General features: G+C 48.5%; 1 protein-coding gene across 3 annotated transcripts in view; it reads right to left on the bottom strand.

Annotated features, from left to right (window-relative positions):
- Positions 1 to 15,255, bottom strand: part of LOC114857563 (neural-cadherin-like) — a 71,418-nt gene that overhangs the window by 30,382 nt on the left and 25,781 nt on the right. For all 3 annotated transcript variants that reach the window (XM_029154145.3, XM_029154143.2, XM_055509605.1), the window contains exons 3-11: positions 12,780 to 13,005; positions 11,815 to 12,019; positions 10,584 to 10,695; positions 8,956 to 9,205; positions 6,482 to 6,624; positions 4,898 to 5,070; positions 3,374 to 3,542; positions 2,718 to 2,888; positions 2,190 to 2,362 (exon numbers count right to left, since the gene is read on the bottom strand). In XM_029154145.3, the coding sequence (XP_029009978.1) occupies positions 2,190 to 2,362; positions 2,718 to 2,888; positions 3,374 to 3,542; positions 4,898 to 5,070; positions 6,482 to 6,624; positions 8,956 to 9,205; positions 10,584 to 10,695; positions 11,815 to 12,019; positions 12,780 to 13,005 (1,622 nt within the window). The remainder of the gene's footprint in view (positions 1 to 2,189; positions 2,363 to 2,717; positions 2,889 to 3,373; positions 3,543 to 4,897; positions 5,071 to 6,481; positions 6,625 to 8,955; positions 9,206 to 10,583; positions 10,696 to 11,814; positions 12,020 to 12,779; positions 13,006 to 15,255) is intronic.

Here is a 15,255-nt window from a genome sequence, read left to right as displayed (position 1 = left end):
ATAATAAACAAAATCCAACAAGTGATACATTAAAAAAAATACATTATATGCAAATACTTGTATTGAACACAGACACAAAACTAACAATGTGTATCATTTTGGTATAGTTTAAAGGATGCTTGGTTCACAGGGAGCTGGTGGGAACTGAGTCCATTAGATGTGTTAATCTGGGTGTTAAAAACGTTGGCTGTTGTGTGAACAGTGTGAACAGCTCAGAGCCTAGGATCAGCTGAGGGGCAGCAGTGACTTCATGCCCCTGCGTGAACCTAAACATATTTGATATTTAATTATTCACCACATTTAAGCCAAGGACAACAACACAGAGCCTTAATTCAGGTTCCACAAAAAGCCTCTCTACATGTTTTACAGGAAAAGCTAAAAATCTTCCCAAAGAGGTCATTATAATGTTTGACTCTGTTTATCGAAATTAGACATTGTGTAAAATCAACATCACACACACCTTCTAAAAGGCTTCCTTCACTCACACCAAGTAATTTGTTTCATTATAAGACCTCACTGTAACAATGGTTACACCACTATGGTAATGAAAAAAAATTGCTATTCAATTGTTAAGTTGTAACAATTCACCCACCAGCTGCATTACTCCATCAATGCAAATCACGGCCTGGTGACCCATTATTGTGCCGCGATGGCCGGATGAAAAGAAATCTCACTTAACTTCAAAATTACATCTTCTATTCCTGGGACAATTCAATTAGTATTTATGAACAAGTCCAAGTCGTGTGCATGGCGCGGGACCAGAGAACGAGAATTACGCTCTGCGATGTCAAACGAGCGCCCAGCAGCAGCCGCTCGCGGCCGGCTGATTGTGTGCCAGCATCCGACTGTGGCTAAAAATTAGATTTGAAATCATGGCGTCGGGCCGGCACCAGGAAACACCCATGAAATATTCAGAATCCGGTCACAGCGACCTTTTTTCATCTTCTCTACTTAATTTTCCCCAACGCTGGTGCTGTTTCAGGGCGCGGGAGCATCCGCTGCGGTTCCGCGGGCTTGTTTTGCCCCCACGCGCCGCAAGTCAGCTGCATTATTCACCGTGAAGCGTGGTGTGAAAATTTGGCCCGGCGTAATCAGACGCCCCCAAAAAAGAATCAAATCAAGAACAATGTCTCCAACCAGTCAACACGTTTAACATTTAATAAAGGCCTTTTACAGGCTCGCTTGCATCACGGAGGCCATGGACCATCCAGACGGCTTTTGAAGCCGTTCTGAAATATGCAGCAGCTTTGTTCAGTGGCGCCTGGACTTAACACTTTCAATTTTGCATAATGTCAGCGGCAACATCGGAGTAGACACCCAACACCAGCACGCTAAGAGTATGCTGAATAATGAAGGAGCCCATAGTGCGATAGTAGGTCTCCAGCCAAACAGCGTGACGGACACAATAATTCAATTATAGGACATCAATTAGTTGACAACCATCAGCTAAAAGAGCAGCATGCTAGCGTGACGCTAATCTTTTTAGCCAGTTGTCTTGCTGAGCACAATCCATATATACAGTAAGTTGAATACTGTAAGTCCTACTTATGACAATTGTATCTACATGTAGAAGGAAATCACTGTAGTCTGAGTTTTCCTCTGCTTACGACTGAACACTTTACAAGATAAATGCATAGATCATCTTAAACCGCTGCTCTGTGTCAGTCTCCAGTGGCAAACTAAAAGGCTTTTGAATCCAATATCTTAAAGTAATAGCGTTTAATACAGAGAGAGTCTCGTCTGTTTCCAAACAGCATGTCTGCTTTGAAAGCTCCAGCAGGTCAGAGGAGAGGGTTCTTAGGGCGCGTTTAAAGGCGGCCTTTAGTAACAGGCCAATAAACAAATCTGTAGTCATCAAATGGAACCGCAGGAAGCCCAAGCTGCTAAAATCTATTTTAATAATTTGTTTAGCCTGATTTAGTGCCTCCATCTTCTCTCTGTGGCTTTTCCATATGCAGCACCGCTGGGAGTACACACAGCTCAGATTAGAAGTAGCAGACAGAGGCACTTTGAGGTGGCCCATTCATTAACTCTGTTGACACAGACCCACAGGCTGCCATTTGATACTGTGTGTGTGTGTGTGTGTGTGTGTGTGTGTGTGTGTGTGTGTGTGTGTGTGTGTGTGTGTGTGTGTGTGTGTGTGTGTGTGTGTGTGTCGACAGAGAGTCTGATAAAAACTGCTGACTGACCTGTGATATAGGCTGGTTAACGTAGATCCATCCAGTCACGGGGTTGACGCGCAGGTACTCTGGCTGCTCCAGGGACATGGAGTAAGTGATAGCCGCATTAGTCCCGAAGTCATCATCGTGAGCCGCTACACGCAGGAAACTCGTGCCCACCAAAGTGTCTTCTCTCAGGAAGTCTACGGGGGACAGAAATAATGCATGTGCACTCAGCAGACGTTCGTAGGGTTGAAGGCGAAAGATGATGAAAGGTCAAACATGACTGATGAGTTTGTTATGAGCACCACAGGGAACAACAAGGTGTTTTTAATGCCGGGCTCCAATTGCCACGCTAGGAAGCACATTTCTTCACATTAAACGCATCCATAGTCACATTTACTTTCAAAACATGTTCTCATTTAAATTTCTTACATTCCAGTAATGAAAAAGAACATGGTGTGAACTCCATCTCACTGTGTATCATTAGTGCTGTCTTCACTAATTATTCATTTGGATACCGACGTGTGTGTGTGTGTTTTTCTTGTCCACACTTACACTCGTAGCGCAGATTCTCAAACTTGGGGCTGTTGTCGTTCTGGTCCAGTATTTGGACGGTGAGCTGGCAGATGCCGATGAGCGGCTCCTCTGCCCAGTCGGTGGCCGTGACCGTTACAGAGTACTCTCTCTGGCGCTCGCGGTCGAACCTCCTGGCCGTCACAATCCCACCTGTAAATACAGAGCGATAATTAACCCCCTGCCTGACCCGCGCCGACAGCACCGGCGCATGAATACGTATGGGCTTTAATTAACATATTCAGGCAGTGTACCTGCCCATGCATCTTATTCTCTCTTTCTGTATCTTAATGAGCAAAAGGACTGTGGGTGCATTGTAAGAGATACGTATTGACTGCATGTTGATTTCAGAGCAGCCTCTTAAATCAGTTTTATTTACAGTATCATTTGGTCTTGATTGAGCATGTTGCTCCCGAGCGGTCGCACTAGGCTTTGCCGGGAATAAATCAAATGAAGACCACAGACGGGCTTGGCATTTATCCCACAGTGTGGCCATTTGCAATATCTGCACCAACATCTCCCCTCCTCTCGGATCACAGTTCGACCGCAGTGACCATTATCGATGCGAATCACCATCTAGAAGAGTAAACTCCGGGCTCTGGACGTGATTTATCCCTGACAATCTGCGGCAGCGCTACCTGTGTCTGGATGGATTCTGAAGGCAGGCATGGCGCTGTCTCTGTGCATTAAGCCATATTTGACTTTTCCATTTGCTCCCTCATCTGCATCCACGGCATGCACTTGCAACACAAAAGTCCCCGTCGGCTGGTTCTCCAGCACTGAAGCCTGCTCACGATATTGCTGGCACTGAGACAGAGAGGTGGGGGGGGGAGAGGCAATTCTCATATATTAGGTTATACGTACTGTCAGAATGAGTTACATTAACAAGGATACAGGGATCAAAGAAAAGGGACTCATTAGGTAGATGGTCACCACACACACACACACACACACACACACACACACACACACACACACACACACACACACACACACACACACACACACACACACACAGAGGTAGATGTACTTGTACAGTACTTCAATGAAGCGGTGCATAGAAGCGATGCACACAGAGACCATATATGTAAAAACAAAAGCTCTTGAGCCCACTTCCTTTGAACAGACAGTGACAGCTTTACATTAGCCACGAATTCAACCCATTCCTCTTAATGAACATACGCCCCAGATGACGAGCTGCTCTCTGGAGTGTTTCCTTTTTTGCAATCAGACACACTCCTTTAACAGAATGACCATGAAAAACATAAAAACAACAGTCGAGAAGAAACGGGGGTGAAGCAGAGGGAGGGAGATGGATGAAAGGACGAGAGGGTGCAATAATCCAAAAAATAATGCAAGGAGTCACGGGCTGTGATGACACAGACTCTATGGCCTGTAGGTAGCTCTTCATAAAAATCACATTATATCAAACATAAGGTCACACTGGCCCAGATGGTTCTGAGGCATAACTTGATATTTAAACACATCAAGTAGTCAAGACTTCCAGCCGGCCCAAAAGACCTCCGGAGTATGTCTGCTGCTGAAGTTCAAGTCATTCCTAATTAAGGTGGAAGTTAATTAAACAGGTATAGTATATTGTGATGATATTGCACTTTTTTTCATAAATTAATTGAAATCCCCGTGGAGCGCCTAAAGATAGAGTGGGTGTGCAGGCTAATCAGAACTCGTGGGAAAACAGGAACGGAGAGCGAGCGAGCGAGCAAGAGAGAGACAGAGAGAGAGCGATAGAGAGACGGAGGCCATGGAAACCAAGAGAAAGCCAGGGCAAAGGAAGGAAAAAATACTGGAGAGAGGGAGGAAGTGGTGCGGTGATAGACGGAGGAAGAACCGAAGTGCTCCGAGAGGATGAAGCAAACGAGGCAGACAAAAGGGAAATGTAACAATACAGTGTGAGCGCGTTTCTTCGATCCTAAAGCGAAAGCCCCGATTGTCAGCCACGACAAAGGGCCGATAGCGGCAACAAAAACAACAAGTGAATTGTTCCTGAAACGCAAGTTTAGAACAAATATGCTGTTGCACTTCCGCGCGGATCATTAGCCGAGAACATTGATACTGCTGCCACATCTGGAAATGACAAACAACGCAAGCAGGACAGGCCATTCAGATGAACTAAAATGAAGAAATAAACATCAGCAACTCACCTCCTCAAACACAGGTTTGTTGTTGTTGACGTCGTCGACCCCGACGATGACCCGCGCGGCGGCGGCGAGCGGCTGCGCGCCGCCCGACGCGTTGTCGTCGGTGGCCGTCACGTTCAGGACGTACTCCAGGCCTTGCAGCTTGGGCAGCGGAGCGGAGCGGAGGCGGATCAGACCTACGCACAGCACAGGGCGACACACGGCTGAGCCTCGACAGGGTCACGAGGCCGGACGCTGCTCGCGCGGCCAAGCGCAGGCCGCGGCGCTGTTGTTGTAGGAGTCGTGAGCGAAATAGCAAGCGATGGACTCGCACCCCCCGAGTCCGTGGGAATCTGATACGCAGACTAAATTCAAAAACCAATTTCACAGTGGTGACTTTGTCACTTTCCTAATCTACTAATTCCATGCTCTCCTACGTAACGACGCCGGTCCGGCTCCAGCACTTGAGCAAAAACATAAGCCACTGCGGCGAGAGACTTGGGTGAGAAGTTAACCGGGCTCAGCAGATGCCTATTAGCCGTTCCTCTCTCCCCCCTTTGTCTGCTTTCATGTAACCGTCGAGATAAAAGGTGGGATAAAAGGATGCAGCGTCTGAGTCAACATCTTTCTCGTCAACAGCGTTACGGAAAAAAAAAAAAAAAAAAGTCTGAGGTTGCAGGACGAGTAAGAGGCTTGTGATGTGGGGGCAAACTCATTGAAGTGTGAGCATGGGAAGGGTTTTTGAGTTTCTATTCATCTCGTTCAATGCTCCTGATTAAAGACAACACAGCATGCTGATGCACACAGACTTTCTTCTCTCCCAATTTACTTGGGGAGCTCGGCTGCCCACCGAGCAGAGAGGGGGTTCTGGCCCCTAATAACAACGTGTGATGTTGACAGCGTTGCACCACTACATTAAAATAAGTGAAGTGTGGGATGTGCACAGTAATTCTTCCAGCCTAAATGTCAGCCTTGTTTACAAATGTGACATGAGCCCTAGCAGCTCCTCGACGAGCCGGCGCTCTTCACGTACACGGCAAATAAGGAGCTGTATGGTGAGTACACCCCCCCCCACCACCACCAATACACCGGCTTCAGCATTCTCTCGCTCGGAGAATGCACCGAAAGGGAGGAGAAGGGTAGAAAAAGATGACACAAAGGAAAGAGGAGCCGGCAGAGCACAGCCGGAAGATTGTCAGCGGTGATAGAGCAGTTGTTGTGAAATTGAATTGAAAGGGTTGGGTGACAAATGTCACAGCGATTGCCACTGGTTTCAGATCAAAGGGTAAATAAAGAAGATAAACTGCGCAGTCGCCGGTGCTAGAAAGTGCAGAAACACGAGGAACGTTCGTCCTTTCGCATTTGCAAAAAGGCAGAAAATCTCCTAAATGATGTCATCTTTAATACTTAGCGCACCTAGAACATAAAAAAATGACGATCAAACTTAAATTATGCTTTTCATATCAACTTTCAGTGTAATTTCAGAACACTGGCCTTGAAGGTAATGGGCGTTCGCGGGAATGGGTTGGAATTAAAGGCCAGATTTGACGGAGAGCCTGTCGACTGGATGTAAAACGCGAAGGCCGTCGTTAAATTAGGATATAGCACCTTTCTGGCTGTCGATGACGAAGTTTCCCTCTTCATTTCCTGCCGTTATGGAGTAGATTATACCGTCGCCATCTGGGTCTTTGGCCAGGACCGTGGCGACGAGGGTGTTGGGGCCAGCGTCCTCGGAAACAAATGTTCGATATCTGCGGAGAGGGATTCAAGTGTGAGAAAGTGGGAAGAGACACTCGAGAGTCGCAGGTCAATGAGAAAGAACGCACTCAGTCTGGAGATGGGAATCGTTTACGCAGCCCGGAGCATCAGGAGGCTGATTAGACTTATGGCTGTGGATTTTGCTTGTCGCTATGATTTAACCTGTCCTCCTACTGGCCGGGCCAGAGACGAATGATAATGTCTGTGGGGATGTTGGAGTCGTTGAACAAATGCTGCTTCCACAAACCCGGCCCACTGTGGCCCATTTGATCCACTGCCTTTTAAAATGTCAGCGGTGATTTGCTTGCTTTGTGGTGCCGGGGCGGCGAGTTGGCCCGGCGACGCGAGGGGAGACCGATGAGGCACCGCGGCCGAGGGGGTGGAGGCGAGCGCGGGAGGAAGAGGGGGAGTCGGAAGCGCATCAAAAGCGAGCGAGGGAGGGGAGCGGTCGACAAAAGGGGACGGCTGGCGCTGACATAACCGGCGAAGTGATGTGCGGGAGCGACTGAGAGGAGCTGAGTGATGGGCGGCGGGGGAGCAGGCTGCTCGGGGGGGGGTGCTCACTCCGAGTTTGAGCTGACTCGTCAGCAGAACCCGTTCCCCGGTGAGACTTTGGGCCGGATCCTCCTCTAACACGCGCATGCGGGCGTCCGGCGGCCGGCGTCTACGGCGCGAAGTCAGAGGTGATTGATGGTTTACAGAGGAACGCTGATGGGTCATTCATCTCCGCCAGACGCCACGGTCTCCGTGGCAACACGAGTGACCTGTAATCCGTCACCCGGCGCGGAGGCCGCCTCTCCGGGACCAGACGCATGCACTCCCCTCGGTCCCGTTCTTCAAGCATCTGCCCACATCTCACTGAGCTGTGAAGTTATACTCAGTCCGCCTGTCTGACTGTCTGTCTGTCTGTCTGTCTGTTCTCCCCTCCGTCCGCATGTCGGTCCATTTTGCATTTCCGCAGGCTCTCCGTCCTGCACTTCAATCACTTTTAGCCTCTCCACAACTCATTCAGATGTGAAGTGAGAGGACACGCCAGTGAACATCAGCCTGTGCAATCACATGTCCAAGTATCTACACTAAACAGATTCCAAACTAATTTCACAGTCAGCCAACCTTTACAGCGCGCTACACGTTAGCTGGTGGGCTGCAGCTGGATGCTCTGTCCTCTCCTGTCCCCGGCGGCACCGGAAAGCCCCCCCGGCGGGGGCACAGCGCCCAACACGCTCCACCTGAATGTGAATGCGAGTGCGGGGCCGGCAGCAGCGCCAGTCTGAGCGCCGACAGCCTCCCGTGTTTATCTGCATATCTGACTGTCTGTCTCCCGCCCACTCGCCCCGCGTGTTTTGGTATTCTCCACTCACTCGCCCTGCAACCGTGTTCCGGTGTGCGTTTTTTATGTTTGCCTGCCAACATCCCCACCCCTCTGCCCGCCTGTTTGTTTGGCTCCGTGTCTAGCCACCCACTGCGACTGACACCTGACAACGCAAAAAAAAGGGGGGGGGGGGGGGGGGGGGGGGGGCGCGGAGGTCTGCAAGGAAGGTCACTGGAACATGACTGACGGGACCAGCGGCCTACTCATTGGGGGAGAAATAAATGCAGCGGAGCAATAGTGACAGTTCCTGCCAACGCGCTCGCCGGAAAGGTGGCGGAGGACACACACCGGATTGCATCTGTATGACAGTTTACCGCCTGCCTTCAGAAAAGGGCCAAAAATAAGCCTGGGCGAACGCTTCCCTTTACGACACCAGTGGAAACAGAGCCGTTTTTAGCCGACCCCAGGAACGCGGCGTGACAGCGGCAACGCCAGGCGTCATGTATAATTTGCGGGGAGCGAGTACGAGGCTCCTCGGGTGCCAGGTGGCTGCGATTAACCCACCGAGATCAGATGTGTGGATGGAGGTTTTCACCGCAGCGACGCGGGCTGGCCGCCGTTCATGGCAGGACTCCCAGCACCAGAAAGCCTGAAGGGGAGCGGAGCCGCCACGTGTGATGTAACAACCTATATGTTTGTGATGCAACGGCCGCGTCGGCTCAAAGCGCCCGGCTTCAGTGTAATGGAATGTGATCAACCGCTGGATCAGATAACTCGCCCGGGAGGGGAGCGTTATTTAAACTTGTCATCTTGGTGACAAACTTTGATCTGTGCAGCTCCACTCTGGGCTCGGTTAACACTCGGATTTGCTTTAATCATCTGGGAATCATCTTTTGGAATAACGACAGACCGGGCATCGAACTGTAGCGTATGCCCAAATAAACATGTACATTGACACATATGTTCTATACTGTAATCCACAGCTGATCCACAGACTGATCATTGTGCTCACACAGGCTGGGAGAACTCGGGCGCCTCGTCATTGACGTTCGCCATCCGGACGCGGACCGTGGCCGTGCCGGAGTGGGGCTCGTCGCCGCCGTCCACCGCCATCACCACAAACTCGTACAGGTGGTTGGGCCGCTCGTAGTCCAGCCGCCCGGCGGGGAACACTGTCCCGTGGGGGGAGATGCTGAAGTCTGGGCTGAGGGTGTAGTAGGTCAGCTCGGCGTTTAAGCCCGAGTCGCAGTCCGTGGCCAGAACTGGGGGGTGAGAAAGAGAGAGAGAGGACGTCACGCGCTCGGCCCGTCAGCGAGCACTTAATCGAAGCGCGCCGATGAAATGGCATCAGCTGATGAATATGTTGACATTTGTGTAGATCATTATCTCTTTATGGCCCTGCTAAACATGTAATAGATCATAAGCGCTGACAGCTACAATTACTAGCACGCGAACTGCACAGTGCCCCTTCAGAATAATTACCGTCATTTGCCAAAACGATACAACAAACACGGAGAAATAACAAAAAGACGGAGCGCTGGATATGGAGTCCATATCATTTAGTTAGTTTGGAGGAAAACATTGTTATGAGGTAATAAGACGGAAAGTTTGTTTGTGTTCTGTAATGCTAAAGCCACATACGCCCACGGTTCACTGTGGAGTAAATGAGGAGCAGCTCATCACGTTTGTTTCCTCAGAGTCAAATGTCACATGCAGCTTGTACATTATTCTCCATCAGATGCAACACACTGTACAGTATGTGCATTAAAATAGTGATGTGAATGTCTTTCACTTAAACCTCACTTCTTCTATACCACGAACCTCAGTTGGAGGAAATTCAAGTCTGATTTCAAGCTGTTTAGATTGTTTTGAATCTATATTTTCTCTTTAACCCATTGTTGAGGCATTCTGGGTTGTCGTCAGACTTTTGAACCCATACTGTATATTTGCTCAGCTGTCATCTATTTGTAGCATGAGGGTTTCACTCTCACGTTGGCAGCTCGCTCAGAACACTTCCTGTCTTCGTACTCTCTACCTTTGATCCCACTACAGCTGATTTTTCCTCACATACTGGTAGCTTTAGTATTTTTTGTTGATATTTTGGGTTGCCATTTCTTTCCCACCCATTGCCTCTGCAGTGCCAACGATTTCCACCCCTCCAGGCTGTGTATTTGAATGTTTTCAGATTAAATTTGTTCCGTTTTTTTCTCGGCCAGGAAGCAAAGCAGGAAGAAATATTTTAGAATCTCACAGATTTCCACAAATTACCTAAGGAAGGAAGGAGAGATAGAAATTCCACATGTGCAAAAAGATTTGACATAAATTAAATAAATAAACATCAGTGATTAAGAAACAAAACGTTTATATTTAATTAAAAAAATGAAGAATAATATGAACAACAACTACTGTAGCAGCAACTTTAGTTCAGTATGCAGTATGAGTATGCTGCTCAGCAAAATTAGAAGCATCTCACTGATCTTTAGGCCAAAACAGTGGCTTTAACTCTGAACTGGAGTTTCTTTTTTCTCCCAAACTACATCTGTTGTTTTCTTTTTGAAAAAAAGGGGACTTGGATAGTTTCTCTCCCCACTTCAAAAAGAAACAGATGGATGTGAGAATACGGGGTCAGAGGAGTCTCACCCTGCAGCAGCGACGTTGCCGTGGTTACAGTCTCTGGAACTCCATCCACACTGTAGATGGACTGAAGGAACTCGGGGACACAATCATTCTCGTCTGTTATCAACACCTGAACCTGATTAGCACCAGCGTGAGGAGGAGGAGGAGGAGGAGGAGGAAGAGGAAGAGGAAGAGGAAGAGGAGGAGGAGGAGAGGAGAGGAGAGGAGAGGAGAGGAGAGGAGAGGAGAGGAGAGGAGAGGAGAGGAGAGGAGAGGAGAGGAGAGGAGAGGAGAGGAGAGGAGCAAAAACAGAAAAAAACGGTGTAGGAGAATACAGAATTAGTCTTACTTTAATAGCCCTCACATCCAGGAGACAGCCATATGAAATTCCCAGTACAGGAAGCTGACCTCAAAACTTAATCTAAATTGCATTTTATAGTTCCTCAAGTTGCCAGTTCAACACATCCTTTATCTTCCACTTCATGATTTTCCTGAGTCAAAAATAGAAATGTTCTGAGCATGTGTGTGCCTCACTGTGTGTTTTCAACAAAGGCCCTTAGCCGCCCTGCGCCCTACAAGCTCCATGTCACCACTGTGTGTAAAGTGTGAAGTGACAGCTGAGTAATAGTCCTGAAATAGCCAGGATAGGTTTTCCCAGTCTCCATCTCGTCCTCCGCAGCGTGCAGCTGAGCAGAAGGAGACTGCGCCTGCTAAATCCGTGGAACGGAGCGGGCGCCTGACGAGATAATTAGGTAACGCAGTTAATAATTCAAATGACACTCAGCTGATGAATACTTCATGCGGAGATCTTGTTGTTTGTATATTAATACGTGGACTTGTGAGTTTGTTCTATATTTCATATAGATGAAACTTTACAAAACGCTCTCTGCTGAATCAAAAGGGTAAAAGGAAATCACTTGGGCCACACAGTTCACTTGTTCACATTTGAGAAGCGCTCAGCCGTGGCACCGCCGCAGACAAACACAAACCTGGCTTTTTTCCCCCCTTTGTGGTTATCTGCCAGTGGCTCGGTGTCAATAGGTCAGCGCTGAGATCCGATCACCGCTGTTAATGCAGCCTCCGTCAGCCAATACGAGCCGGAGCACTTAGGTGAGAAGTGCTGTGGCTTAGAGCCCAAGCACGGCCCCGGGGGAGGAGACAAAGGCGGCCGCGCAGAGTTATTTTAGTCCAATTCAGCTTTTGGTTGACCTGAGTGCACGCAGTCCCGTCCGCATCCCGCATCGCTTTAACCCACCTCCGTGGCGGCGCTGAGGCTGCCGGGCTCCTCGGCGGCGCGCACCATCAGCAGGTAGCGGCGCTGGTCGCTCTCGTAGTCCAGCGTCCGGGTCAGACTGATCTCCCCCGTCTCCTGCTTGATGCTGAACAGGCTGCTGGGGTTGATGAGCAGGCTGTAGCCGACGGGCTGCCGCTGGAAGGAAGTGGCGAACACCAGCAGGAAGCTGCCGGGGACAGAAACAGGGGGAAAAAATGAAAAGGGGGCCTTTGCTTTTCGATCTCCGCGCACACGCGTTGAACGTTGAATCGAAAAAATCCTCTTTGCCCACATCAGCGCCGCGATGTAATGCAATCAATTACTGCGCGGCCCATTGGCTGTGTGCATAAACACGGTCAATCAGCGCTTGTCAGTCCTGTGTAGTAATGTAATACTATTATGCAGATATCAATGTTTGTTTTTCACGGTTAGGAGAGCTTGCGTTCTCTAATGGCGTGTGATGATGATGCGTCAATTTACGCCCGACTGCGCCGGTGTGACAAACTGAATATTCATCAGCGCACAGGTAGCGTCTCTCCATCGACACCTTGAACAAGTGTTCCTCTGTCGCGCGCGCCCGCGTACAGTAAATCAGCGGAACGTTTGATTTTGAAGATGAACTGTATGTGCATGCGTTCGTTTTTATTTATGTGAGCGGAGATAACATTTCATTGCAACACCGCCTTTCCTGTGATTCCATAATTGTGCCTCCTGCATTAATAATCTGCGTTCGGTGTCAGCTGCGCGATGGCAGACTATATTTAAATAATAGCTCCTGGATAACTGTTTAATTAAAAGACACTGAATAGATACCACATTAATGTCACTCTGCTCAGGAAGCCGCCCAGTGCTGGGAATACAAACCAACCGAGCCGCTCTACGTGTTGACGGGCGTGCGTGCGTGCGTGCGTGCGTGCGTGTGGGTGCAGGGCGACGCATCGACTCACGTCTGTCCCTCAGGTGTGTTCTCCGGTATGGAGATGGCGTAGCTGGCGTTGGCGAACTGCGGCGCCCGCGCCCCCGCCACCACCGACAGCATGGCGGGGGCGCTGCGGCCGCCCAGGCCGTCCAGGGCCACCACGCTCAGCAGGTACTCCTTGTCCCGCTGCAGCACCAGCCCCGTGGTCACCACCTGGCCCGTCTTCTTCTCCACCGCGAAGCAGCCGTCGCCGCCTGCGGGAGGACGGAGTGCATTGAGTCCCAGGCGCCGGAGCCGAACCGGTCCAGTGGTGCCGGCGTGAAAGCGAAACCCAGGTCCACACAGTGTCGTTGTTCACCGTGCCACCAGGCAAAGGCTTCCATTTGGGCAATAAGAGCCTTGTTGCTACACTCAGAACCTCTTTAGAGTTTGAACAATTTGCATCCCACTGTGTTATCATTCAAACGCACACTGAACTATGATAGTGTTCTCTATTTAAAGCAGCTGCTATACATAAAAAATGACACTGTGATTGCTATTTTGTGTTCATACACAATGCTAGACAATATACGACTTCAAGTGTTTTTTCTTTCGGCAGATGCTTTTCATCCAGGGCAACATACACATTAGGTACAGTACAATCCCAGGCCCCAGCAGATCAAGGGGAAGCCGAAGAATAATTGACTCACTGCCTGGTTCCACATTCCACTTGACGAGTGACGGGTGGTGGGACCAGTCTTTGTTCATTTGCAGGCTGCCATGAATGAGAACCAGAAGCAGAGGGTTTAAGTAGGTGGGTGTCATATTAGAGCTAATTCCATAGGTGGGCTTATAGAATTAATTCAGCCAATGAAAAGAAACGACTAATTAGGTGACACAGTGTGAATGTACAGTGTAAACCGACGTGTTTTAAATAATCTAACTACCTACTGTACCATACATGTAGGCACAGTACTCTTTCCTCTCCCATACAATACATGCATTTCATGTGACAATTGGAAGAATGTTTCACCACAAGAAATAATCAGCTTTATTCTGAGTTTGGGTGTAGACACGTCACCAAAACATGGTTGGAGCTGTAAATTAGGCAGTACATTGATTAGAGACCTAGTCCTTCTTATACTATACAGTATAACAGCACAAAGCTCAGATTCCTTACAGACCTAGTTGGGCAGAGCAAACCAGGATCAATAATGTGCTGAACTCAGAGTGGCTGATCTCAGCGAGAGTCCAAGCCTGGAGAGAGACTAGGTCACGGGAGGCGTTGCACAGTCATTTTGAGGAACACGGTGCACTGAGTCAGGCAGGCTCACATCCTCGGATGAGGTAACGGGCTCGTCTGGTGGAAATAACCAACAGAGACGGGCACCATCATCTACATCTGCACCACACGTGTCCTTAATGCTTGTAGATAATTGAAAGCCATCATACTAATCCCCCTTTAGCACAGTATACATCGGCACATGCATTACTGTGCATTTTAATAACTACTGCACATCTACTGTTTCTAATTTCAAATATTTAATAAGGTGCATTTCTAGATGATAAATGACACCAAGCACCAACACAACAGCTCTGGATTCTCAAAGGCCGTTGATCCAAATAGTTTATAAGACTGTCAACAAGTTTGAATCTTGAGATTCTCAAAACGAACAAAACAAGAATACTAAACTTATAATTTAAGATTTTTGTGCCTTTATTTGTCAGCATCAACATCAAGCATGAATCCTGTTATTTAGATTTATATTTATATTACCGATATCCATTTTTCATTAAGGATGCTCTGTGCTGTTTTTGTTTTTTTTCCGTATGAAGCTGGATTTGATGAGTCTGTTTTTGTGTTTGTTGTGCTTAAGGGTACATGCACAGGCAAACGCTATCTTGTTATTCCGCTCATTAACAGTCAGAGGCAGCGCTGTACCAGCAAGTTTAGCAAGACAATAAAAGAGTGAGATGAAGACGCTGTCTGTCGGCACACGCGATAATAAACAATCCGGTCGGTTTTAATAGCTGCGATGTAGGGTTTTATACACATTTGAATAGAAAGAAACGCTGCCTTTGGTTTAGAAAGGCCCACAGGCACCTTTAAATAAATGATCCAAATACTTTTCCCATACTATTAAATACGGGAAAATGGGGCCAGACAGTCTGACCTGGCTCATCAAAAGGCCAACCACTCTCATCCTCTGGAGGTCCCAAAAGTTAAGCAGGATAAGAGGGTGGTTAATACATGGAACATCTTGAAATGGGGTCTTGATTACTTCGAATAGAAACTATCTGGTGTGTGAAAGCTTTTAGAGGCAAACCACATGCGCAGAAGTGTTCTCGGTATGGTCATTTAAACCATAGGTACCTGGAGGTAATTGTGGTTTAACTCACATCGGGGAGCTGTGGGCTGGACTGATGCAAGAGAGGGAAGTCTGGAGTGCTTTGTAAAGCCCCATTGGCGAGATTAGCACAGCCCCGCCATCGCTGACATGCCAACAAACCTCTATCCCCTCAAC

This window comes from Betta splendens, chromosome 6, assembly GCF_900634795.4.
Source record: "Betta splendens chromosome 6, fBetSpl5.4, whole genome shotgun sequence".
In the NCBI taxonomy this organism is placed as follows: Eukaryota; Metazoa; Chordata; class Actinopteri; order Anabantiformes; family Osphronemidae; genus Betta; species Betta splendens.
Note: the sequence above shows the minus strand (reverse complement) of the source record. Positions and strands in the feature narration are given on the sequence as shown.